This window comes from Actinia tenebrosa, unplaced genomic scaffold (genome assembly GCF_029948245.1).
Source record: "Actinia tenebrosa isolate PJP-AT-01 unplaced genomic scaffold, QUT_ActTen_1.0 PGA_scaffold17__23_contigs__length_9995812, whole genome shotgun sequence".
Lineage (NCBI taxonomy): Eukaryota > Metazoa > Cnidaria > Anthozoa > Actiniaria > Actiniidae > Actinia > Actinia tenebrosa.
The window spans coordinates 645484-673359 of NW_028292577.1; the positions used below are offsets into that span (position 1 = coordinate 645484).

The 27876-nt window shown below is 37.7% G+C and overlaps 1 protein-coding gene across 1 annotated transcript; it reads left to right on the forward strand.

Moving 5' to 3' along the window:
* The first annotated feature begins 3844 nt into the window (after positions 1-3844).
* LOC116308894 (atrial natriuretic peptide receptor 1) lies at positions 3845-27286 on the forward strand. Its single transcript, XM_031719413.2, has 29 exons — positions 3845-4033; positions 7848-8764; positions 12246-12555; positions 13198-13544; positions 13925-14060; positions 14648-14731; positions 14810-14956; positions 15429-15739; positions 16253-16562; positions 17124-17497; positions 18019-18154; positions 18486-18566; positions 18956-19138; positions 19386-19461; positions 20248-20350; positions 20694-20768; positions 20853-20930; positions 21419-21523; positions 21793-21864; positions 22446-22614; positions 22866-23021; positions 23210-23393; positions 23574-23714; positions 24933-25056; positions 25167-25235; positions 25307-25481; positions 25555-25653; positions 25793-25884; positions 26340-27286. Exons 2-29 carry the CDS (start codon positions 8351-8353, stop codon positions 26565-26567), a joined length of 4779 nt encoding a protein of 1592 aa, XP_031575273.2. The 5' UTR covers positions 3845-4033; positions 7848-8350; the 3' UTR covers positions 26568-27286.
* The last annotated feature ends 590 nt before the right edge of the window (positions 27287-27876 follow it).

Consider the following 27876-nt stretch of genomic DNA (forward strand, 5'->3'; position numbering starts at 1 on the left):
ATGGATCTTTTGGCGATGCAACAAAAATGCTTCTGATTGGTTAATAGTAACCGGAAGTGCGTGAGCGAGATCAAGTGGTACTGAAGATGGACCTTGAGAAAGTCCAAGAAAAACTGAAAAACTGACTAGGCTTTCGTGACATTACGCCATGCGCCACCTTAACCCGACAAGTATATATACTTATATATATATATATAACGTCCCACTCAGTTGCTAGGAGACTAGACAATAATCAAAGCACTGAGTTTTTTGCTAAGACACCATGAGTTCCCTTCGACTAGAGGAAAGCAGGCTACCATTTAAATGAAATTTGAAATTGATATATGCATACACACTAACAGTTTCAAAATGACCGACTATTTCAACACAAATCAATTTTAATTCCTTGGCTAGACATGCCAGGTCCACAAGGGACTAAGTAATAAGATTTCTCCAAATGGATATATTCCTAGAAAATCCTAAAGCAATAAGATAGCATTATTTTAAGCCTTAGACCTGCGCGCGCAAGGATTTTCTTTTTTACTTAACCCGCTGTAGTTAACCAACGATGACAGAAGAGAATAGAATCAATTTAGAACAAATACTGACAAAAAATCCTAACAGTTCAAAATGGGTGCTGCTGACTAATTAAGACAACGCCGATTTCGCTTACTTTTATTGTATTTATACTTTGTTTGCATTAATATTTATTGCTGATAGGGCAAGAGGAAGCTTTAATGGTACATGTAACATAAGTTATATTTCAGGACGTATTTTAAAAAGGTTAACTCGAAATACGACTCCATTTTGAAATTCATCACATAGAACTTTTGGCGATGCAACAAAAAAGCTTCTGATTGGTTAATAGTAACCGGAAGTGCGTGAGCGATAAAATTCGATAAGTTTTTTAAGAACCTTCGAAGCGCAGGAGAAAACGATAGCTAATATTTATTATTATTTAGTATGGGATCGCATGGAAGAATTGTCCAGTCAAAATAATAAGCAGTAGAAGGACGACTTAAGACAAAGACATATTTTTATTTGGGGTTTTGCACAAGGGGCTTTCATTTATAAGCGCGTGGAGGGGAGGGGGACTATGAGGAGGTTGAGAACTATTGTACGGTGATGAAGAGAGGTTATCCAATACGCTTATAAATGAAAGCCCCCTTATCGCTAATCACAATCATCTATCATGGCATCGCACAAAACATTAATCTAATCTAATCAATCGGATAACTTAACCAAGTGATCAATACATGGAGCATTATTCGAATGTATATTATCGTCTACACAGGAGACCACCGCATTGTTTATTGCTGAATATATACTGGTATCTGTAACGGTTCGTAGTAAGTTGTTTTCGTTAGGTATAAATCCCTAACTTGAATTATCTTTTCTACGTACGCCAGAACGACAAATAAATATTCAGTGAAAACTAGTTTCGTTTATTTCAACCTCTTCAGTCCACTGTGACTGTAGCTGTGAAGGCCGGTTTAGACGGTACGATTTTTCCCCTACAACTATCGTATACAACACGCTCGCGTCTGTCGTAGGCGAGTTGTAGGCTTGATTTACACGCTATACGATAGTTGTAGGCGAAAATCGTACCGTCTAAACCGGCCTTAACTGTATCTGTAACTGTAACTGTAACTGTAACTGTAACTGTAACTGTAACTGTAACTGTAACTGTAACTGTAACTGTAACTGTAACTGTTCGGTTTCCTGTTTATCAGGCAGGAGAAATCCACCTGTCTTCAAGCTCTGTAGCTTTATCAGTAAATAAGTTATATTATCTTCAACCAAGACACGTACAAATACCAAGATTTTTATCGTTTGACGCAAACTACTTTCATCAACGGCAAACAAAAGCCAAAATATTCAACTTCACAAAGTTAACGACTCATCAAGTCTAAAATTATCGCGCTAATCAATTATTTAAAGGCAAGGGTCATTTTTTACACCTTGATAGCTAGATGGAGCCTAAACACTTGATCTAGGTCTATATTAAACAATGATGACGTTAATCAGTTATCAATTATTCCCTCAGTAATGTCGTACTTCCGTTCCTAGAATACACCCCCATGAAGATCATAATTGATAAGGTGATGAGTGTTTTGGATGTTTACTGGAGATATATTATAAGCATGCCATGCGGCACGGCTGGCTACAGAAGGACAGCATGAATAGAAAGAATCTGGTGCTTAAGAGACATAATTAAGATTCGTACTCGAGGTTCTAGGCTTGCCATAAATTTTCAAATTACTTTATATATCGTTTTTTTTTTTGTTTTTTTTTCTTTTTTTCTTTTTTTCGTTTTCACTGCTTAGTGTTTTTGTTTCCGGGCCCTTATCTATTTCCCTCTTCTTTTTTTCGATTTCTATTCCTCATTTTTCTTCTTTAATTCATTCATTTATTGTTTCTTTCTTACTCTCTCTCTCTCGTTCTTTGGTGCTTGAGAGACAATAATTAAGATTCGGTGTACTTGAGTTTTTCTAGGTTTTTCATTTATTTTCAAATCGTTTTCTTTTTGGTGGTATCATCTTCGCTTCTTCGATTCCTTCCTTTTTTCTATTTATGTTTTTACTTGTATCACTTTATATATATTTTTACTTGTTTTTGTTTGTTTGTTTTTTCGTTTTCGTTGCTTAGTGTTTTTGTTTCCGGGCCCTATTTCCCCTCCTTTTTTTTTTTTTTTTTCGATTTCTCGAAGTTTTTCGTTTCATTCATTAATCCCTGTCATCTTTCTTACTCTCTCTCTCTCTCTCGTTCTTTTTCTTTCGCTTTAATTTCTAGTTAAAATCCTATCCAGTACGACCAAGAGAAAATAAACTAGTTTGTATTTTTTTCGTGTTTTTTGTTTTTTGTTTTGTTTTTGTTTTTTTGTTGTTTTTTGTTGTTGTTGTTGTTGTTGTTTTGTTTTGTTTCGTTTTACGGTTATTTAGTGCCTTTTCTTTCTATTCCCTTTTCTCTTTTTCGTTTCTTTTCCTTTTCGAGAGAAAAAGATTAGTTTGCTTTTTAAATTTTCTTTCATTATACTCCATTTCTTCTCACTCTTTCTTTTATATATTTCTGCTCTTCCTATGTTAAGCCGGTTTCTTTTTTCCCTTTTTCTTCACCTCTCGGCTTTTCCTTTACTTCCTCGCCACGGCCCCCTTTTATCTTCTAAAAATTCTCGGTTCGAATATTTTTCAGCATCTCTATAACAGTCTTCCTGCCGCCTAATCACCATAAAAATCACTTCCATGCCTTTAATATATACAACAGCACACACCAAAAATCATATCTACAGAAATCATACAAAACGACAGCACATTATTGCCCTTTTTGCAGCCACTGGAATCGGGGTGTAAGGATAATTGATGTAATGGATGCAGTACGCAAGATAACACTGAATGACAACAAAGCATCAGTCAACTTTCAGAGCTTACATTTAAGTTTCATTGTCATGAAAAGCTCTTTCGCACCTCCGTAAATTGATCCCCTATCATCTATTTATCGTCGCTTTAATTAGTGACCTGACTTCTGTATATTAATGTTTTGGATATTCAGGTTTTTCATTTAATGGTACCTAGCTTAAAATTCGACAATCAAGCCCAGAGACACGACATACGTCTAGATATTCAACATATCTGTAAGCCATGAAACGACATTTCAAATTACGTCTTTTCAACCTTCTGAATTTTTAGCCATCGCGTAAAATGCGAAATGACGTTATCCAAGACTAGTTAGAGTGATAGAGGGAAAAATACTGATATCTGATTGGGTGGTTTATAGTTGTCATGGTGATGGTATCAACTACCATCTTAATAGCTAAGATACTGAGCTGTTTTTTGGTGTTTCAAATCTATTCAAGTCCTGGGGACAGCTTGGACAGGTTATACGTTTTCAGTCTTCTAGATATATAAACCTGTGTTTATTCAAATCCGAGCAATTTTTGTCCTTTTTCCGAGGATATTGAAGAACAGACTAGACTGATCTTTTTGCGTATTGCAACTGTCTACAGTCAAGTTGGACTAGAAGTTTTAGCGCAGCATTCCCACTGGGCTCCTTAAAGGTTAGATAAACGTTTTGAGTTTTTTGAGCGCTAAAGATGAGCAGCATTTCTACTGAGCTTCTTACAGGTTAGATAAGAGTTTTTAGCTCTTTTTAGTGCCAATGATGATAGAAGAGATGGTCAACTTACTCTTTGACTATTATGAAGTAAGAGGAATGAGTCAACAACTAAAGTTGAATTGAGTGAAAAAAATTGTGACGAATTCCGAGAACTAACTAATTTGAATCTAATATTCTTTATCGGATCTAAATCTCAGGTGAATGATAGCGCTACACTTCCAGTTTCCTCTCACATCTATTAAATCTTCATACAACCTTAAACCTATGCTAATCATAGCAAAGCTATCTTTTCACACCGCATTTCAAAACAACATGAATACAGGCGTGATAGTTTAGCAAGCTTTTAGCTCCTCTTAAAACCCCTTAGCAATAAATGGGAAACGTTAAATAACCTTTCGAATATTTTTTAGTAAGTCCTCGAGGTTATTTTAGCCTTAAATATGTTTTTTTTAAAGCATATAAATCTTTTTCAGCAATGCCTTAAGCTCAATTTGGAGAGGAAAAGAATAGCTAGAGGTTTTTTTTTTACACCTGCATGATCAATGAAATTCATACACGCTGTTTGTCTCCCAAATTGAACTGCGCTGCCGGGGTGTTGGCGAAAAGTGAACCTATGGCCAGTCGTGTAAGTAGTTCGTTTAAGCGAAGGCATTAACACGGCCCATCCGTGTTCCCTTAGCACAAGGTCTTTCTTATACAACCTTTAGGTTCTGTATGCAGTTTCAAAGGCAGAAATCAACCATATTGTACAAACATTCCGAGCCCCTTTGCACATGCGCACAGCAATCACCCGTGCGTGAGCCAATGGAATTTCAGGATTTAAATACTCTTATAAGTGAACTTCGTTTACAGAGAACAGTAGTTCTAGAACAAACAAACAGAAAGCTACAAGAAAGAGAAGCTTTCGAGCAAACAATAGGCGGCATCTTTGAAGGATTGTGATCATGTTTGTACAGATGGTTTCTGTACACTCTCTGGAAGAGTGAGTAACACTCATTGGCAGTAATAGATAGTGTTCTATATATTATACTAGGAGAGTCTCTCTAGTTGTCGGGAGAAAGTAGGACACTCTTCAGGAAGAGCTACTGCTACTGGTACAAAATTGAACCAGGGTTCCAGTTTAGGAATTAGGGGTGGCAAAGCGCTTTCTAGTGCCATCGCCTCTCACTTCTGTCACTTGGGGTTCGATTCACACAAGTGAGTTGTCTCTCTCTTGATTCGAGTGTTTTCTCCATGTTCTCCGATTTTACTCCCTTAACAAAACCTAACATGCTCATACAATTCTAATTCAATCTGAGGTTGTTTCAGGGTTTAATCTTTGAGTTAGCCGTGTCCTGACTTAGATCAGCCCAGAGGTTGTTTCAGGGTTTAATCTGTGAGTTAGCTATGCCCTGACTTAGATTAGCCCAGAGGTTGTTTCAGGGTTTGATCTGTGAGTTAGCCATGCCCTGACTTAGATCAGCCCAGAGGTTGTTTCGTGGGTCTATCTGTGAGTTAGCCATGCCCTGACTTAGATCAGCCCATAGGTTGTTTCAGGGTGTCGATCTGTGAGTTAGCCATGTCCTGACTTAGATCAGCCCATAGGTTGTTTCAGGGTTTGATCTGTGAGTTAGCCGTGTCCTGACTTAGATCAGCCCAGAGATTGTTTCAGGGTGTCGAGCTTTGAGCTAGCCGTGTCCTGACTTAGATCAGCCCAGAGGTTGTTTCAGGGTGTCGAGCTTTGAGTTAGCCGTGTCCTGACTTAGATCAGCCCAGAGGTTGTTTCAGGGTGTCGAGCTTTGAGTTAGCCGTGTCCTGACTTAGATCAGCCCAGAGGTTGTTCCAGGGTGTCGAGCTTTGATTTAGCCGTGTCCTGACTTAGATCAGCCCAGAGGTTGTTTCAGGGTGTCGAGCTTTGAGTTAGCCGTGTCCTGACTTAGATCAGCCCAGAGGTTGTTTCAGGGTGTCGAGCTTTGAGTTAGCCGTGCCCTGACTTAGATCAGCCCAGAGGTTGTTTCAGGGTGTCGAGCTTTGAGTTAGCCGTGCCCTGACTTAGATCAGCCCAGAGGTTGTTTCAGGGTTTGATCTGTGAGTTAGCCGTGCTCTGACTTAGATCAGCCCAGAGGTTGTTTCAGGGTTCGATCTGTGAGTTAGCCATGCCCTGACTTAGATCAGCCCAGAGGTTGTTTCAGGGTTCGATCTGTGAGTTAGCCATGCCCTGACTTAGATTTTTTGTATTTTTCCTTTTTGTTCCTTTTTTCCCCTAATTTCCCTGCAGAAAGGGGCGAAGTTTAGTTTCAAAAAACTGACATATTTATTTTCAGTGCGTGAGGCTCTTACAAAGCACTTGAGAAAGAATGTGAGTTAAAGTCATATAGATATTATTACCTACTGAAAAATAATAGCCAACTATTGTGGAAACCTTGGTAACACCTTACGAACATAAATAAACTGTCATTTTGTGATCTTTATATTTGTGCAGGTCATGGCTTGCTGTAATTTTATATCTACGCATATTTATTTATTCATTATTTTATTTTAGTTATTTCGCATTTTCTTTCTTTCTTTCTTTCGGCTTTCTTTCTTTCTTTCTCCTTTCTCGTTCTCTTTTAGTCTTTCTTCTTTTTCTTTCCTTACTCCATCCTTCATTTAAGCCTTTCTTTCTTTCTTTCCTTTTTTCTTATATGTTTTCTTTTCACTCCTTTCTATTTTTCTTTCCTTCCTTTGTCACTTTCTTCATTTTTTTTGTTAGTTTTTGGATTGCCTCTCAGCTATATGGTTTCACCTCTATTCTTATCTTCAATTTCATTTTTCCCCCATCTCTTTTCCTTTTTATCGTTGTTAATCGTTTATATATTGCTTTAAGAAGCTTAACACTGTAGCGAAAAGTCGATGACTTTTTTATGGAAAGTTCATTGACTATTTGGTCTAGAACCACAAGTGCTCACTTTAAACTATCACAGCCCACGTAGAGAAAAAATTGCCAAAACAAAGAATAAATCTACTCTTGAAAAAGGCAAAAAAAAAATCAAGCGTAGCAAAGCAGTGCGTAGTGCGCTCGTCTATCATCTCTAGGGTCATATGAGTAGACTTTGTTAGCTCTCTCACTTTTTTTTTTTTTTTCCCCGAGTTCTCTGGTTTTCCTCGCTGCTCAAAGCTGTGCCAAACCTAACGAGTTAAATTCCGTTTGAATCTATGAGTTAGGCATGCCCTGATTTTGATCAACACAGAGGTTGTTTCACGATATCGATAAATTTATATGTTTTGAACTAATTTTTGGCCGCAATAGTCAGTGCGTTTTCTATAATCCACAAAATCTCGACCTTCAATATTCAGTTTTCTAAACATTCAGACATTAATCAACACTTGTTTACTTGGTTTTGACACGCGAGAGATGCAAAGTAAATAATCATAATTATCTTTTGTGGCTATTAAACCAAATATCGATAAAAATTACAATTATCTTTGAATAGTTTTCCTTGATTCTTGCACCTTTTTGACTTGTTTTACACTTTTATATTGAAACTCTTGTTCATTAAGAAAAACTCTTTATAGATATTATGATAATTGATTTCTTTTTACTATTGTCAATTAAAATCAGTAGAAAGATAACTGCTCGTCTTGATGGTATTTGTTTATTATTTCATTTACGAATTCCACAAAATATTAATAAAAGAAGATTTTATAAATGATGACTATTATTCCGAGTTTTATATTTGAAATGTTTACGCGATAATATTAAACTGGTCTAATGTTTTCTTAATCTTTGCCCTTAGAGATAGCCGACCCGGGGAATCCAATCAATCTGCTTAGAGAAAGAAAACACAGAGACAAAAGCTGCTTGGAAATCTAGTGACAGTTCTTGATTGCCAAGGCAAGACTTATGCGAATAATCTCAAGGCTGCAACGAATTGTCCTCTTTACGAAGTATAACTGAAAGGAAAGAAAGCTCACTTCTGAAGTTGGTGAATTTCAAGTCAATGTCAATGCAAAGCCGGTGAACAACTTACCGAGAATTCAATCACAAAATCGATGAGATGGATTCAAAGTTTAAAGCTTAATTAGACTTTAAGTAAGTGCTACAGGGATTAAGTACATGAAATATTCATAGCCTTAAAAGACAGCTCGTGTTGTGTTTTACATCAGAAGCCCTCGGCATTGTTTGGTAAACAGCGACGCAATGCATTGATCCTTATCGCACGTCACTTTAGAAACCATCAACATGTAATACCCGAGTCAAAGATGGCATGAAAACAGCTTCAAGATTACTACAAGGTTAATGATCATGTTGGATTACAAAGCCATAAGATCAGTACAGCGGATGATAAGACCTATGTTTCTATGTCTGTACATCATAGTTGTATTTGGTAATGTCGTCAAGGGAGAGAATGTAACACTAGGAATCACCGTACCATTTTTTTCGCCCGGACAAATCTCAGCGATACCTTCAGGAGAGTACTACACTGCTGCTGCGTTCCTCGCTCAAACCAAAGTGAATGATGAACACCCGCTCTTTAGTGGAAAAAAGCTCCAAATCGATCTCGTTGAGACACCAAACTGTGCGGTCACACGGACGTTAGAGGGTTTCACTTCTCAGTGGAAATCTGGAGTTGATGGGTTCGTTGGGACGGGATGTTCATGTGAAACATCTGCCGAGTTGTCAGGAGTCTTTAACTTGCCTCTTGTGTCTCAAGTAAGTATATGAGATTATATTTGTTACTTTATACTCAATCTCAATTCCCATCGAGCTCGTTACGGGGTCTCACTATAGTTTCTTAGGAACTCAGGTGAACTTTCCGATCTCTGATCACACTAGAGCAACAGAAAGTTTTTAACTCTTGCCTCTTGTATCTCAAGTAAGAAGATGAACTACCTTTGATATTCGTTACTGTAGAGTTTAGTCTCCATTCCTATCGAGCTCGCTACGGGACCCTTGTAAATAACATACCACTTACTCGAGTATCTTAGGAACTCAGGTGAATTTCCCTAACCTGGTTGAAGCCACTAGCTCAAACTAGGCTATTGCTCCAGAAATGCTACTTTGTAGATTATAGCTTATTGTTAGTAAATAAGAAGTTTAGTGGCGAGTGCTATGAACGTCTGGTCCTGTTCCTGTGCCGGCGCCAGCATCAGATAATGAGTGCAATTAAGTATGTTTTAATTGATTGCAACTTTCTTGTACACTTGATTCGTTTAATGAAGGAAGACAGACGCTATAAATGGTATATTTAGCCACAAGAAGGTAATGATTCTTACTATGAATTATATGCTCATGAATGATTAAAAATACTGAAGTTTCGTGGTGAACGAAGTATTTTGTAGTTTAGTTTATGATTTATCATTAACACTACAATTATGATTGAGCCCTCTTAGCACACGAAGCTACACGATAACTCGTATCTTAAAGTTGCTTACGATCTTTGATCTCTAATCTATACTATGGCAAAGAACGAGGAAAGCGCTATAGAAAACGCAGTTGAACACTGAACACTTTCATTTCATTAAGTCGGCCCGCTAAAGTTGAATACAAACCAATTACATGCTTAGTGTTAATGTACTAAAGAACTCATCTATGAATAATTATAGTATTTATAGAGTTAGTTGAATAGAAAATAAATGTTTAAGATTCAATCAAGCACTTGAGTTGCTTTTGATAGAAAAATAAAATTTTAAAAAAAATTGCGTATCGAATGAAAAAAGGAAAGTAGCTTGTTCATGTTGCTAAAATTTAAAATTCTTGTACAAAATTGGAGAAGTGATTTTTCGATTTGGTTGCTACGCTTTACGAATGACTTTGAAGTATGTGGCTTTAAAATTCAAACTAGAAACTTAACCACAATAACAGCTCAAAAATGCTAACAAATTGATAACGTTAAAAATGGCGTCTTCTGAGATTTCATTTACCAAAAAAACTGATCTTATGAAATTCTAATTTATAGTTTTTTGTTTAAAAATTTGCCGGTGATGAATTCAAACGTCAACTAAAGAGTAGTTTTTGAAATGAATCTGCCATCGCTCATGTCCTAGTCTGTTGAAAGTGTTTCCTCAATACGACTTCTTCTGTCGTACTTTTGACTGTTCTCTTCTTTCTTGCCTTTCACTTTTGAGTTCACCCAATCAATTAATTACGATGTAACTAATAACTAGTGTTATTAATTATTATTAGGCATTATTAATCTATAGCTGCAGTGAAATCATAAATGTTTGCTTCAGTTCTCACTGCTCGAAAATAACCAAAGTTCTACGTGTTGTTCAATTCCATTTCCCGTGTGGTCGAGGGAATCATTGTTCAATACAATACGGTTGTTTTTTTTAACAGTTTACGTAGGAAGAACTCGTAGCTTGGAGATTAATCCTTATATTTACTGACAGGAAAGAACCATATCTCGGTAAAAATTATCGTACACTTATACAAATACCACTGAATATAAGCCGACCCTTCAAGGTCCTTCCAGTCTAAAGAAAAAAGTACCATAGTTTGTTAACATATTATAATCCAGTATAAAAAATAACCGCAGTTCATATTTTCAAACGGCTTTTTTTTTGTTATAGCTACATTCAGTGTTAATATCTTAGACTGAAATTTCTGGGGATCTCAACTTGAAACAGGCAACTTAAAAGGTTTTCTAATTAAATATCAATTTCCTTATCAGAATCAACAGCCAATCAAAACCCCTTTTTCTTTTCAACATGGAAACTTGCCTACAGAAGACCAGAGAAACATGTCGACAGCCATGACATGAAATTACTGTAATCCATTAATCACTAAGGATGATTTACGTCCTCGAAAGTTTATTCTTTTAGAAGAAGAAAAAGAGCAATATTGTGGTTTTCGCAAGTGAAGTGGACCAATATTTTGACAAAGACAAACTCTTAAAGATGTTTTGAAGTGTCGTACGGTAAAGGTGCCCACCTAATTTCCTTCAACATCGATCGTTATCTTCTAGGGAAAAAATAGAGTGTTTTTAATTTCACTTACAGTGTAATGATTTTTTTTAACAACAAAAGATAAAAATGCCCTTCCAGACAGAAATGTTTTTCAAAATGTTTTTTCAGATGTTTTGAAGTGTCGTGCGGTAAAGATGCCCATCTGTAATCTTTCAACATCGTTGATTTTCCAAAAAAAAAGTAGAGTTCAATTTAATTTTACTTAATAATTTTTTCAACAAAAAAAAGATAAAAACACTCTTTCAGACATAAAGGTTTTTCAAAACCAGTTTTTGTTATCTATGACAATAGAAATCCATCTTTTCAAACTTGCTGTCATGGGAATAGACCGGGTCTGTATTGAAATGGTTTAGAGTTGACTCGATTTGTTTGTTCCCTTGAGATGTTGTACTTTAGTAGAATCGTCGGTAATTCTAACTGTAAAAACATCAATATGTTTTTTAAAATTGATTTACACAATGTGGATGTCGTCTAGCAATTCAATATAAAGTGTTTTTTTTTTAAGCGAGGACATCAAATATGACAATATTTTGATGATAGTTAAACCTAGACCTTAAGAAGGATTACTGGGGTGCCGAGAACCCCCTTTGAAGAAATGGAGTAATAAATAAAAAACACCTGGCTTTAACCTGTTTTTAATCTCTTTGATTTATTGTATTTTTGCTCCACTCAAGGGTGAATTTAGCACTTTGGGATGTCCTACGCTTTATAATCTTACTTCACAATAAAACCATTCTCTATTGACTTTTGAAGATCATTTTTTGAGCGGGACGTATTTTGATAGACATCCTATCAAGTAGAGTGGGGCCAGTTCTGACAGAACTTCGTAAAGTCTGAATGAAACGATCAAAATATGTTTGACTTTATGGAAATATGAAACTCAGTAATAAAAATATGACTCATGACTCCTTACATTACTAAAACCATATTTTTATTCCTTCCTTCCTTTCTTTTCTTTTTATCATTTTTCTCTTTCTTCCTTCCTTCCTTCCTTCTTTTATATCATATTTTATTGCATATATTTTTGATTGTTGAAGTTTGTTTGTTGGTGTTTGTTGCTTGTTATTATTTGCATTATTATTACTGTTCGTTTTTATTTATTAACGTTTTGTTTGTTACATTTGCTTCAATTACTTCAGTTCCTACGTTAATTGCCCTAAAAATATTCTGTTGTTGTTATAATGAATAAGCTATTGCCTTAATAAGAGACCTCTCTTTAAACTTAGATATGCAAAGATGCAACATTATCAGACAAATCCAAATATCCAACCTTCGTAAGAACAATCCCAGCAAACAACAAGCTAACAGGTCCTGTTTTAAAACTCTTGCAACATTACAACTGGACGAGGACTGGACTTGTAATGGAGGACAGTAAGGAATGGACGGAAAGAGGAGAGGAAATCAAGAAGGTGTTGAATGCTAGTGGAGTAACGGTGAAGATAACGAGAAATATTCCCTCTGCAGAGGAATATCAAACGAATAGCAGTGGAGAATATTTTGAGAAACTTATTAGAGATGTACAAGAAATCAGTAGAGGTAATGTGACAGACTTGGTCGAAGAAATAACCACCATCATCATTAGATTACGTCCTCATAAGTTATTGATATCATTAGAATAATGATTATTTATCACTATTGTTATCATCAACAACAACATCATCATCATTACAATGACATTAGCAACAGCATTATCATCTTCACCACCATTATCATATTCATAATCATCATCATCTCACCATCATCGCCGTCAACATCGCGTCATCATCTTTACTACTATTATCACCATCGTGATCATCATCATCATCATCCATATCACCCGCTTTACCTTTACCATCACCATCATCACAATTATCACCATTATCACCATCGTCACCACCATCATCACCATCATCATCACCATCACCATCATCACTATGACCATGATAATTATCATGATATCATGATAATTATCAGCACAATAGTCATGGTCATCATCATCATAACCATCATCACCATCGTCATCATCATCATCATCATCATCATCGCCATCACTATCACCATCACCATCATCATCGCCATCACTATCACCATCACCATCATCACCATCACCATCACCATCACCATCACCATCACCATCATCAACATCATCATCATCATATAATACATGATCACTAAACCCTTATCTTTCTTTGTTCACAGTAATAATCCTGGCCATGGACTACAGACTAGCCCGTGAAGCATTATTCTATGCTGGTCAGCTCGATATAAACAAGGCTTCAGAATATTCCTTCATCATTTTTGCACTTGATGCTAAGACAGTCTGGGAAAACACAGCCTCGCCAAGCAAGTGGCTTGAATCAAAATACAGTGGAAGGACAGAGAACATTACTGACACGATGAAATATGCTTTTGAATCGTCACTGCTTGTTGCAATGAACCCGGCACGGACACCTACATATCAAGCATTTGTGAACAACTTGAAGAAAATGACAAACGATGCTCCTGTTAGCAGTAATGTTTATGAAGGCGCTGGCAGCTCAAATGAGGTGAATATCATCATCATCTTCTCTTCTCCTCCCTCATTATCATTATTATCATCCTCATCACCACCTTCCTCCTCCTCCTCCTCAACATCCTCCTCATCACCACCACCACCACCACCACCACCATCGTCATCTTCTTCTTGTTGTTTTTCTTCTCCTGACACTACATCATCATTATTTTCGTCCTTTTCATCTTCTTTTTCTTCGACAACATCAGGTATCATCATTATTTTCATCATCACCACCTTCTTATTCCTCAACGTCATCATCATCATCATTTTCGTTCTCTTCGTGACTTGGGCAATAAAAACTTTGACACGATGAAATTTCACTCCCTCATGTTCATCTCAATGCCTTGTTGAATGAGATTCTGGTTGTTTCAGCCTCCCATTTTAGGCGCCTATTTATACGACGCAGTGTTCCAATTGGCAGTGGCATTAAATAAAACTATTTCTTCATCTGGTCATCAGAAGAATGGAACCTTTGTCACTTCGTTGATGAGAGGACGTCGCTACCAAAGTAAGTACACGACCAGATTTCTCCAGTATTGTTGGGTTTTTTCAGCTGATAAAAGTCTTTGAATCTCATTATCTGCTCCAAACTTTGGTCAAACACTGACCACCATGTGCTGTCAGTCAGAAAGAAGGCTATTGAAATCTCGATTTCACTGATTGATGAACATTCTGCACGCGAGAAGGAAATGACGTCAAGTTAAACCCAGCAATAGCACTTAGTTTGCGATGTTGATAAACTGTGACTAAGCTAACATCCTTGCTTTTAAATCGTCCTTGCTTTGCGAGCCCGTGATTACAGCAAACATATGCATCGAAGCGAGACGAACGGTGAGCTTGCAATGATAGAGACGTGAATAAAAAAAGGTGTTAAAAAAAGGTCTCTATCATTGCAAGCTCACCGTTCGTCTCGCTTCGATGCAAAGGCCCGGCTACCTTTCAAGATGGCGCAGGGAACAGTGAAGGGGACTATTCCTTGGCAGAGCGTGAAAACCATATGCGCCTTAGTCTTGGGCAAACTTCAAGGGCATTCTCTGTAGAGTTACGTTTCTGCTATCATTTAAATCCATTTGATATAACTTTTTCTTACTCCAGGTATTCTTGGATACGAGCGATACATTGATCAAAAAGGCGACGCCAATTTTGACCTCATCCTTATGGAATTCGACTTTCACAACGGTATGACATGCATTCAAAACTGACCCTTACACAGGTCAATACTAAAGTAATTTAACAATCTTGTTTTTCTCATAAAAGGTAATTTCACTGATGTTGGAAAATTCGAGAACGACAATGCCGGAAATGACGTGCTGAAAATGACTGGTTCACCGAGATGGCCTGGTAACAAAGGTCCGCCTGAGGATATACCAAAATGTGGATTCTATGGTGAAATGTGTCGGAAAAGTAAGATGATGTTTGATGTATACTACAGGTTTTTTTTAATAGAAACAAAGTAAAGAATGGATAATACACACATATACTCACTTATACCTACCTACTCTCACACTTTACAGATGTACGAACGTATGTACGCACAAATGCACTCACTTTCGCCCACACACTCATTCGGGAACGCGCGCACGCGCGCTCACACCAAGCTAACCACTTGGCCGTCACGATTTGTCTCGCTCCCGCACTCACGCACCTATTCACCCAACCCACTTATTCGTTGGTTCATACTCGCTCGTACGCACTCGCTCAACCATCAACCAAGCAGTGAATCTTAAAGAGGAATGTTTAAATGTCTTTTTAGTGTTGTTAATTCGCCAGAAAGGAATCTTATGAACCAACCAAGACTTTTTCCGACCATCTTAACTGATGCACATAAAGATTAAAGTGGTCCAACTCTGAGTGAATTCAATGTATATTTTTTCAGGTAAAAACATTACGATAGGACTTCTCCTTCCCTACCTATCAGCCTATGGATATGGTGATTCCTATTCGGCTGGGAAGTACTCCGCTCCGGCCATAACGGTTGCTCTGGATCGAATCAACAAAGACCCTGATCTTCTACCCAACCATCACATTAACTTTGTCTGGCAGGACACGAAGTGCAACGAAGAAATGTCAATCAGTCAAATGACCGAGTTCGTGGAACAGAGAGTCGACGCATTTATTGGTTTTGCCTGTACCTGTAACACTCAGGCAAGAATAGCGGCTTCACTTAACAAGATGCTCATTTCACCCGTGAGTGTTTTTAAATTACCAAACTCAAAAAACTATTTCATTATCCAACGGAAAAGGTCACGTGACCCTATGATGATATCTCAAGATTTAACAAACGTTTGGCATTAAACAAACAAATTAAACTTCAATTTTATCAATAAAACGAAACAACCTCTAGGCTAATCTAAGTCAGGGCACGACTAACTCACAGATCGATCGAATCCTGAAACAGCCCGCTCTGGGCTGATCTAAGTCAGGGCACGTTAGCTATAGAGTTATCTTATCTTATCTTATCTTGCAGTACATCGGAATGCAGCTCAATTTGGAGGACATAGCAATACGTTTCCAATTATCAGAAGATTGAAATTGTTTTGTTTTGTCCTCCAAATTGAGCTACTTTGACGTCACATGCAAGGGGTTTATTCAACAGCTGACACAGTGTTCACGTGATCAGGCAAAAGAAATAATCACGTGATCTGTCATAACTTATGTAAATAAGCAACTTACCAAATCTAACGTCATCTTGTTCTTCAGTACTGCACCAGTAGTGATGTATCAGACAAGCAGCTTTACCCAACGTTTGTTCGCACCATCCCTGACGACGGTTCTCTAGGCCCCTCAGTGGTCGCCATTTTGGATTATTTCAATTGGAATGAAGTCGGCTTGATGAGCGAGGAGAAGCAAACGTGGAACACCCGAGCACAGTTCATTGAAAACTACCTGAAACAAAGCGGCAAGAAGGTTAACATTCACGAGTTGACTCCTACAGAATTATCATATGATCCTGTTAAGGATGAGTCGACGATCAAGAATTTACTTGAAAAAATGAAAACTCGATCCAGAAGTAAGTATGAGCTCAGTCTCTTCCAAGTCCATTTACTTACACAGGAAGCCCATTCTACCTGCAGGATTCCGGTTGTGGGATTCTGGATTCGAAAGGATTGTCTTAAGTCGTAAAATACGTAAAATACAGTAATCTATTCTTTTATTATAAACTCTTTTACTCAGGGGTAGCCTCATTCAGTATTCACTTTTACAGTTCTTTGCGCCATTTTGAAAGGTAGCCGTGCCTTTGCATCGAAGCGAGACGAACGGTGAGCTTGCAATGATAGAGACCTTTTATTAACACCTTGGACAATTATTCACATGTCTCTATCAACGGCTACCTTTGGAGATGACGCAGGGAACTGTGAAACGAATTACTGTAAAAAAAATATTCACAAATACCAACAGTGAATTAAAAAAATGCACAACTTCAAGCTACAATACGAACACCTTGGAATTCCACGGACCTTAACTGGAACACGTGAATATTCTACACAAAATCAAAGCTAACCCTGTATTTCCTTCCATGGGGAGGGCGCAGGACATGGTTTTTAATATCGTTTTTGCACTTATATTCCAGTTATAATCCTGGCCATGAAGTACAGCTTAGCACGAGAAGTCCTTTATTTCGCTGCTCAAACTGGAATGGTCTCGGGCGACTACGTGTTTATAGCATTCGAACTCTCGATGGACGAGCTAAGAAATAAAATCAAAGACCAAACAAAATGGTTCAACTCTCTACATGTAGAAACACAGATTAATTTCACAGTCAATTTCAAAGATATGTTCAAATCTGTTCTCGTATTGTCAGTGAACTTTCCTGGCTCCAAAGAATATGAAGAGTTTGATAAACAAGTGAAGATCAAAGCGCCTGAAGCTCCATTCTATAGTAACATGTATAAAGGCTTTACTTGTATTCCCAATCTTGGCTTGGTTGATAGGTCTAAGACACCAGTAAGTAAGCTGCGTTTAGGGTACGTTTATTTTTTTTAGGGGAGGGGGAGCGGTTGGATTTGCATGGTACCCCACAAGAAATCTGACCCCCTACCCCTCCCCCTTCTTTGTTGCATAAAAATTTCCATTGTTTTCCATTCTGTTTATGATAAAAGTGCTTTGTGACTCGGCATGGCTGCCATTTTGGATGACATAAAAATGGCCACCATATTGGATGATATAACAATCGTCATCGCCGCCATTTTGGATGACATAGCAAAACACACGGTAACCATGTTTGATGACATAACAAAACAAATGGCGGTCACGTTGAATTACATAGCTAAAGACACGTACACCATGTTGGATGGCGTAACAATAGACATCACCGTCATGCAGGATGACACCGCCAAAGACATGGCCGCCATGCTGGATGACAACACCAAATACATGGCCGCCATGCTGGATGACACAACGAAATACATGGCCGCCATGTTGGATGATATATCAATATTTTCTGTTATTTTTTTTCTTCTTCAAAGGTTCCAATCTTTAGTTCATATATATACGATGCTACAAGGATCTACGCATTGGGCGTCAACAGGACTATCAACAATGGTTCCGACTACGGAAATGGACGAGAAGTAGCTGAAAAATTACTCAACAGAAAATATCGCAGTAAGACTAACAATGAATCACTCATCTGTCATTTTTAACATAATATTTCTGACTGACTTCTTAATATTGCTGGAATTCACCTCTAGATTTTGGCAGAGTAGAGTTTACCTCGTTGGCCCTTTTTGTTATGTACATTGTCACGTGGTTAAGTTAGCGAGGTTACAAGTTATCACGTGGTCACAACTTTCCCGCCGTTTAGCAGAGGCGTGATTTCCTTTCAACATGGCTAACGCTTCAAATATTTTTAGAGGATTTTTAGTAAGGAAAAGTTGCGTAATTAAGCGTAGTAAATATAAATAGCATAACAAAACGTTTTACTATTGTTTCGCAGGCGTCATTGGGACAGATATTAAAATGACCAAACATGGTAATGTGGAGTACAACCTGACGCTACTGGACTACAGGGAGAATGGTAGGTCACCTTAATGAATCATGAAACCTCTGGACTGATCTAAGTCACGCAATGGCTAACTCACAGATAGAACCCTGAAATATCCTCTGGGCTGATCTAAGTCACGGCATGGCTAACTCACAGATAGAACCCTGAAATAACCTCTGGGCTGATCTAAGTCAGGGCACGGCTAACTCACAGATAGAACCTTGAAACAACCTCTGGGCTGATCTAAGTCAGGGCATGGCTAACTCACAGATAGAACCTTGAAACAACCTCTGGGCTGATCTAAGTCAGGGCATGGCTAACTCACAGATCGAATCCTGAAAAAACCTCTGGGCTGTCCAAAAATGCATCTTATGTCATACCCTCTAATTATTCCACTAACGTTTTACCTCCTTTTCATGAAGGTACAGAAATGATGATGGAAAGAGTTGGAATTTTCCACATAACAGAATACGGGAATGCAACACAGCTTTTCGTGTTGGATCCCAACAAGACTATTAAATGGTTAGGAGGAAGGACAGTTCCACTGGATGTTCCCGTTTGCGGGTTCGATGGAGAATTCTGTATCGACGACAGATTTAAATTCAGTAAGCTGATTATAACACTTTGTCAGGTTTCGAGTAAATAAAATGAATACATTTTGCTTAATTTATGATGGTAGCCCTTAAAAGTCAGGCCGGTGGTTGATCAATCGGTAGCCAAAATTGAAATTTTGAAGTTGAAAGGGAGGGAGCCGTTTGAAAATGGGGATCTGAAGTTGTCACTGAAATGCTGGTGAGCAAGCTGACTGACACTAAAAGTTTACCAATTAACGGTCATTTTTTTCTTGTTTAGGTATAATTGAGATCGTATGCATCGTACTGGCATCTCTAGTTATTTTACTTCTGATAATCGGATTTATCATCTATAGGTAAGTCAAATCCACAACTTTATGAAGCGAAATTTAAACCAGTGATTACGCTCCAAGGACGCCATCTTGAAAAATTCGCAACCATGGGTATTTACTAAACCGAGGAGTCGATATTGAGCTGCAGCTATTTGCACTTGGAGGAAACTTACATAATTATGTCAATACAAACTCAAACAAGCTGTTATTCGAGGGCTTGTTTGCATAGTAAAAAAAAGAAATTTAAAAACGAGCTTTTTGAGCTGTTTTTAAGCTGTTTCCGATTAACCTTGCGCTGCCATTTATGATAGCCTAATTTACAGATTCGATATTTTACGCAAAAAATTCGAGCCTGTCAAGCAGGCTACCATTTATGAGTGAACGGAATGATCAACCTTTTTCGTGTTGATGCAATATTTTCCCATTTCAGGCCACGTGTCATTCCCTTGAGTACCATTTCTTTGTTTAACGTTGTACATGAAAAGACACATGAATATGGATACTATTCAAACAAACTATCTTGTCTCAAAAGAATGACGCGTGGTCTGAAATGGAAAACATTACACACAAACGAATAAATCCTCTATGGACGTAAGGTTTTGCTCATTTCACTAGAGTATTATTTCTTTGTTTAACGGTTATGCACAAGGAGACCAAGAATATGGATACAACCCAATCAAAGTATATTATCTCAAGAGAATGACACGTAGTCTGAAATAGGAAACATTACGCCCAAACGAATAAGCCCTCTTTGAACAAGCTGACTTATCGATATCGACTGATTAATCCATTTTTTCTTCTCCATGACAGAAAACAGAAAATCGAGCGAGAGCTTGCAAGTGAACTGTGGCGGGTAGATTACAATGACGTCATCATTAGATCGAAAAGACACGCGGGGTCGTTACGAAGTCAAGTAAGCAAAGATTCCATGTTCTTTTTCTTTTTTTCTTTATATATTTTCCTTATTTTTTCTTCTCCTAAAACTTCTCTCGTGCTCTGAAAATTCCCACGTGCTTTATAACTGCATAGAGGACGCGCGCGCCTTTTCTCTTTCTTTAATTTTTTTAGAGTTTGATTTTCTCTTTCCAAAATGGCCGACACATGAGAGAGTGGTTTCACGGGAGCCATGTTGTTTGGCAAAATATATGGCAAAATATTATCATTGGGAAATTAAACTACATGTCACGGTTCTGTACGATACAATACAAGATGGCTGCCGCAAATCACTTAAGTCTGCGATTTTCTATATTTTTCAGGTCAGTTTGCTATCAACAGACAGTTTCGATAACATAAACCAAAAACAGCTTTTCACTATGGTGGGCACGCACAAGGTGAGTTACCGCTGACTGGTAATGATTTTTGTTGGTGGCTCAGTCACATATACATATATTTGTATTCTGCTTTTTTTTCTGAAGGCCCATACCGTTGCAATCAAGAGAATCAACAAGAGCAACATTGATTTGACTCGAGAAATTAGAATGGAACTAAACTTGGTAAGTTTCTGATTTTTATTGTCATCAGTAATGTGACTGTTAATCAGTAACTAACGGTATTCCCCTTACTAAATTTGAATGGAAGACTGGTAACGACCAAGTCACGCAAAGGATTGTGTGACCAAAAGTAACGCCATCTGTCCTCCCCATTCAGCCCGAAAATTCGGTGCGAGATCGACGGTATTCCCCTTGCTGAATATGAAAGAACAAATGGTAAAGATCTAGTCATGCAAAGGATTGTGTGACGAAAAGTAACGCCATCTTTTCTCTCCGCTAAGCAGCATGATCCTGTGCGAGGCCATTACGATTCCTTGCTTCATAATCGGGAAAGACTAATTTGCATAAAGAGCGCCCACTTTTTTGTCTCTTTAACGTTTAAATAATAGTTATCCTCCCTATCTTGCCACATCGAACTGGGTCAATAACCTTCTATATTCAGGTACATGCATAATTATTTATCAATTATTAATTATAATTATTTCCCCTAGATGCGTAATACAAGACATGAGAATTTGACACCATTCTTGGGCGCATGCGTCGATCCGCCAAATATTTGCATTCTTGAGCTATATTGTCCAAAAGGAAGCCTTCAGGTATGTCGACCTTTATACTTATATATTTTAGTAAAATGATACTAAATATATGCTATTGTGACTAATTATAATTAATAACTGTCTATTATAATCTTGGGGTGCATGTGACGTCAAAGCCGTCATGTTGCTTAACTTGGACAACATTCGTGTCACACTTACCTTTAGCGATATACCTATATCATGATGCTAGTTGATATGTGATACATTTTTTATATATATATTATATATATTATATATAATGTTAATAGCACCTTTTTCGTGTTTTTAAGGATATTCTTGAAAACGAAGACGTGAAACTTGACAGCATGTTTATTTCCTCTCTATTGAATGACATCGTCAAGGTAACCTTTGCTAAAAATATCTCAGAAAAACTCTAATGATCAACAGACCCTTTGAATAAATGTACTAATCATATGCAGAAAAGTACTAAGCCTCGCAATGACGCAATGAAACAATGGTTCATCAAACACATCTTTTGTTTTCATGCACACGAGGGAGGCTTATGGTTTCGAAAAATCTCAAAAATACAAAAGTGCAATAGTTAGATAGGCTTATTTCTTCAAAAAAAATTATATTTTAAACTATTAACCAATGCCTAAGGCCGTTTGTTTTTATCGTATAGAAATTTTCTATTTAAATTTTTGTATTCAAAATGTTTTCCCCAGAAATCTTTGATCAAATTTTCGTATTAGATGCCAAGTTTTTTTCTTGAACAATTTGGCGCATGCGCATACGTTTTTCAGCCCTGTCGCGTAGTTATTGACTGTCAAGTTCATTTGATTCTTGTGTAGGGGATGATATTTCTGCACAGTTTCGTGTTAGATGCCAAGTTTATTTTCTTGAACAAGTTGGCGCATGCGCATACGTTTTTCAGCTCTGTCGCGTAGTTATTGACTGTCAAGTTCATTTGATTCTCGTGTAGGGGATGATATTTCTGCACAGTTCAGAAATCCGGTCACATGGTCGATTAAAATCATCCAACTGTGTCGTGGATGGCAGATGGGTGTTGAAAATATGTGACTATGGCCTGGTCAAGTTTAAGTCGAACAAGGAAGACCGAGAGGACCTGGGTGAATACGCGCAATACTATCGTAAGTATGAACCATGAGGATTTGTACTCTCATGGATTACTCCGTACGACAGGAGTCCATGACGTAATGTTCTTATATATAACTGGCTTTCACCTTTTAGAACACGCTCGACCCCAGAACCCTGATAATAGTAGTTCGCGACCTCCATAATTACTCCACCATTGCACATGCGTAGTATTATAAAACTCGGAACCACACGCCACAGGTAACCCATCATTCTATCCCTTGACACATGTTGTTTTTCTAAACAGGAAAACTGTGGACAGCACCGGAACTGCTTCGTATGAAAAATCCCCCACCACAGGGTACACAGAAGGGCGATGTGTATAGCTTTGGTATAATACTACAAGAGTTGCTGACAAGATCAGGACCCTTTGATTTATCTTACTACCATATAGAACCTAAAGGTAACGTTTGATCAAAAGAATTGATCACGTGATGTATAAAACACGTGACTCATGAAGAATGACGTCACTAAGTAAACCTATCATATGCTCTTATTATAGAAATTAAAAGAAATGATCACGTGATGCATTAAACACGTGACATCATAAAGAATGACGTCACTAAGTAAACCTATTATACGTTATTATAGAAATCATCGAGGAAGTAACTAAAGGACAAGTTCCTTATTACCGACCCAAACTGAGCAACGTACTTGACGGCGTTGATTTGCCTGGGGTACGGGAGATGGCCGAGAAGTGCTGGAACGAGAATCCGGATGCCAGGCCTGAATTTGAGGAAATACGAAAACACGTGCGGAAACACTCGACAGGAAAGTGAGTAATACACAGTAACTGATACACACTGATATGTATTATTATAATGTTTATGTCAGCGGTCATGCTTAGAAAGCATGCGCATGCGCATTCTCATTTGAAATAATAAGACCTAGCGTCCTAGCGTGTGCTCAAGGTTAAGGCGTTCAAATTTCTGAGTCTTAATCGTCTTTGTTGCAGGACAACAAATATCATGGATAACATGGTAAACATGCTAGAAAAGTACGCGAATAATTTAGAGAGTTTGGTGGAAGAAAGAACCGCGCAGCTGGCAGAAGAGAAGAGAAAAACAGACAATCTACTACACAGAATGCTACCACCGTAAGTTTGTACTCACAGCTACTTACAGATAATCTACTACACAGAATGCTACCACCGTAAGTTTGTACTCATAGCTACTCACAGATAATCTACTACACAGAATGCTACCACCGTAAGTTTGTACTCATAGCTACTCACAGATAATCTACTACACAGAATGCTACCACCGTAAGTTTGTACTCATAGCTACTCACAGATAATCTACTACACAGAATGCTACCACCGTAAGTTTGTACTCATAACTACTCACAGATAATCTACTACACAGAATGCTACCACCGTAAGTTTGTACTCATAGCTACTCATAGATAATCTACTACACAGAATGCTACCACCGTAATTTTGTACTCATAGCTACTCACAGATAATCTACTACACAGAATGCTACCACCGTAATTTTGTACTCATAGCTACTCACAGATAATCTACTACACAGAATGCTACCACCGTAAGTTTGTACTCATAACTACTCACAGATAATCTACTACACAGAATGCTACCACCGTAAGTTTGTACTCATAACTACTCACAGATAATCTACTACACAGAATGCTACCACCGTAAGTTTGTACTCATAGCTACTCATAGATAATCTACTACACAGAATGCTACCACCGTAATTTTGTACTCATAGCTACTCACAGATAATCTACTACACAGAATGCTACCACCGTAATTTTGTACTCATAGCTACTCACAGATAATCTACTACACAGAATGCTACCACCGTAAGTTTGTACTCATAGCTACTCACAGATAATCTACTACACAGAATGCTACCACCGTAAGTTTGTACTCATAGCTACTCACAGATAATCTACTACACAGAATGCTACCACCGTAATTTTGTACTCATAGCTACTCACTGATAAGCTCTGATAGAAACTAAAACGATTGTATTGAAATGATAGAGTTTCACGGTCGACATGTTGGAGGACAAAACATCAGAAATAGCAGATATTATGGATGCATTATGCATTGAGGCAACAAGCATGTATTGAACTGAAAGCCTAACTTGTACGATTCTTAAAACAAAAGAATATCGCATGGCGGGCTCAACTATAATAACAGCTATTTTAGGTTCTACTACGAACTAGTCTATCTAAAGAACAGCCCTTGTTTAACGTAATTAAATACAGAATAACAGCCAACTAACATATATTCAACTGAACCATGATTAAGATATATAAATATAATAAATATTTACTAATATCGCAGGACAGTGGCACGTGACCTGATTCAAGGAAAACCGATAACGGCGGAAAACTTCGATGAAGTGTCGATTTTTTTCAGTGACATCGTTGGATTTACTTCCCTTTCTTCTGAAAGTACGCCATTTGAGGTAATATCATGATTTGTGCTAGAGAACGAAGCCCGCGAAACAAAGATGCAGCGGTTATCTTTGCTAAAATGTCAATCAAATTATTTAAATGAGTTTGTCTTAATTTACAGATAGTGGATCTTTTGAACGACCTCTACACATTATTCGATAGCATTATTAATAATTATGACGTCTACAAGGTGAGTTTTTCGGTCTTTTCACAATCGTTGGCTATCAGCAAATGATCACGTGACTATCGTTTTTCTTTCAGGTTGAGACCATAGGTGATGCGTACATGGTGGTCAGCGGTCTGCCAATCCGTAACGCCCACAGACATGCCGGAGAAATCGGAAGTATGGCTTTGCACATGCTCAAAGAAATTTGTACATTCAAAATTCGACATCGACCGGATTATAAGCTTAAATTGAGGATTGGCCTCCATACTGGTAAGTTGGGCTTCCTGTGGGAACAGGGTACCCAATTAAAGGACAATGATTTATGAATATTTTTGTACGGCAGGTCCCTGCGTAGCTGGTGTGGTAGGGATCAAGATGCCTCGGTACTGTTTGTTTGGAGATACGGTCAATACGGCGTCAAGAATGGAGTCAAACGGAGAAGGTATACTGCAACCATCCATCCATCCATCCATCCATCCATCCATCCATTCAGTCCCATTTATTATTTTTTTCAAAGGAAATTTTTCATTCCAAACTGATAGATGTAAAATCAATATGTAATATTTTTTTACCTTTTTCAGCTCTTAAAATTCACATCAGTGAAGCGACCAAGAAAGTCCTTGATGACCTTGGAGGATACCACATCGAAGAACGAGGAGAAGTTTTCCTAAAGGTAAATAGAATCATCAATTAAATTATCATCATCTTCTTCATTATGGTTATAGTCCTGACTGGAAGAATAAATTTTCCGCGTGCAGTCTTCAAGCGTTTAAGAACGACGTTGCGTTGAGTTAAATTATGAGTTAAACTGTAAAGTTTTGCATGCATTTACTTGTGTTGCCCAAATGCCCAAAAATTGTTGTAAGCAAAGCTTCCCAGTTGCAATAAAGGTTTTGCACCATCACGTGACAGCAGCCATGTTAGATGCAGGAACAATACAATCGTTCTACATGAGAAAGAAGTCAAATTTCCAAGAACAAAATGATGTTATTGTTCTGCTGTCCAACCACAGGCAACCCAAGTTGTATTACGGGTGTGACCACGTGATGGTGCAAAACCTCTATACCTCTCGCCAAGCCCACATAGATGGTTTCATTTTGCTTAAAATATTTATATTTTGCTTAACAGGGTAAAGGAACTTGGATAACCTATTGGCTGATCGGCACAATGCCATCAAACATAAAGACAAGACCAGCCTCTGGCTTGGAGACCAAACCGGATCGCACACGGAAAAACTCAAGTTGGGACTTGGTCAAGAATCTTTTACCAAAAATAGTGACAAATGGGAAAAAGTATAGTAAGCTACCACCTTTAGAAGTTACGAGTAATGGACATTTGCCACCTATCAATACATAAATAAGGAAAATCCTGCTGGACTGCATACTAGTTTCTGTGCCTTGGGCATATAATATAAGTAGCAATGGACATTTGCCAACTATCAACACATAAATAAGGAAAATCATGTTGGACTGCATATTAGTGTCTGTGCCTTGGGCATACAAGTATGATGAGCAATGGACATTTGCCAACTATCAATACATAAATAAGGAAAATCGTGCTGGACCAGCATACTAGTGTCTGTGCCTTGGGCATATAATATAAGGATCAATGGACATTTCCCATCAATACCAAGATAAATAATAAAAATTGTACTGGACTGCCCATGTAGTGTCCATGACTTGCACATATGTTTAAGACAAGTGCGTGAAGGACAGATAAACGGTCAGAAACCTGAATAATAATTCAAATGCTAGCATAATTATAACAATGACTTTAAATATAGAAAAACTGCAAAACTTAAGTTAACATTTGCAACAAAAGCACCTCCCTGAGTAAAAATCGAAGGCTTAATGAGTTTTATGGAAGGATCTGCCTACAAAATGTGCTAATTGTTTGGTAGCATACAGGACAAGTCAAACCACAAACATCCAAACCATTTTTACAAAATATGGAAAAATACTGTGCCAAAAATAAACAGATGTTGTGCCAAATTTGGAAGTAACATCTACTTTTGTGAATGTCATAGTTTACCTACACCACACAAGGTGAACTGAATAAAGAAAATAACTCCTAAATATGGAAGTTCAGTCTACTATATTGCCAAATATAGACATCAGGTCTGCAATAATACCAAATATGGATAGTCATGCCTACTATATCACCTGCTATATTACATTACCAAATATGGGCATCAGGTCTATTATATTACCAAACATGGACATCAGGATTACCATGTTACCAAATATGGACATCAGATCTACTCTATTACCAAATATGGACATCAGGTCTGCTATATTACCAAATATGGACATCAGGTCTGCTATATTACCAAATATGGACACTGATCTACTATATCACCAAATATGGACATCAGGTCTGCTATATTACCAAATATGGACATCTGATCTACTATATCACCAAATATGGACATCAGGTCTGCTATATTACCAAATATCAACATCAGGTGTACTATATTACTAAATATGGACATCAGGTGTACTATATTACTAAATATGGACATCAGGGATGCAATTTAAAAACTGGTAATTTCATTTGGAAAACAATGGTATATATTGTTCCGACTGGAAGGTTTCAGAAAACTTGGGGATTTCCAAGCAGTTGTTTTAGTTTACAGTGCAACTACTATAACCGGGGCCACTTAGAC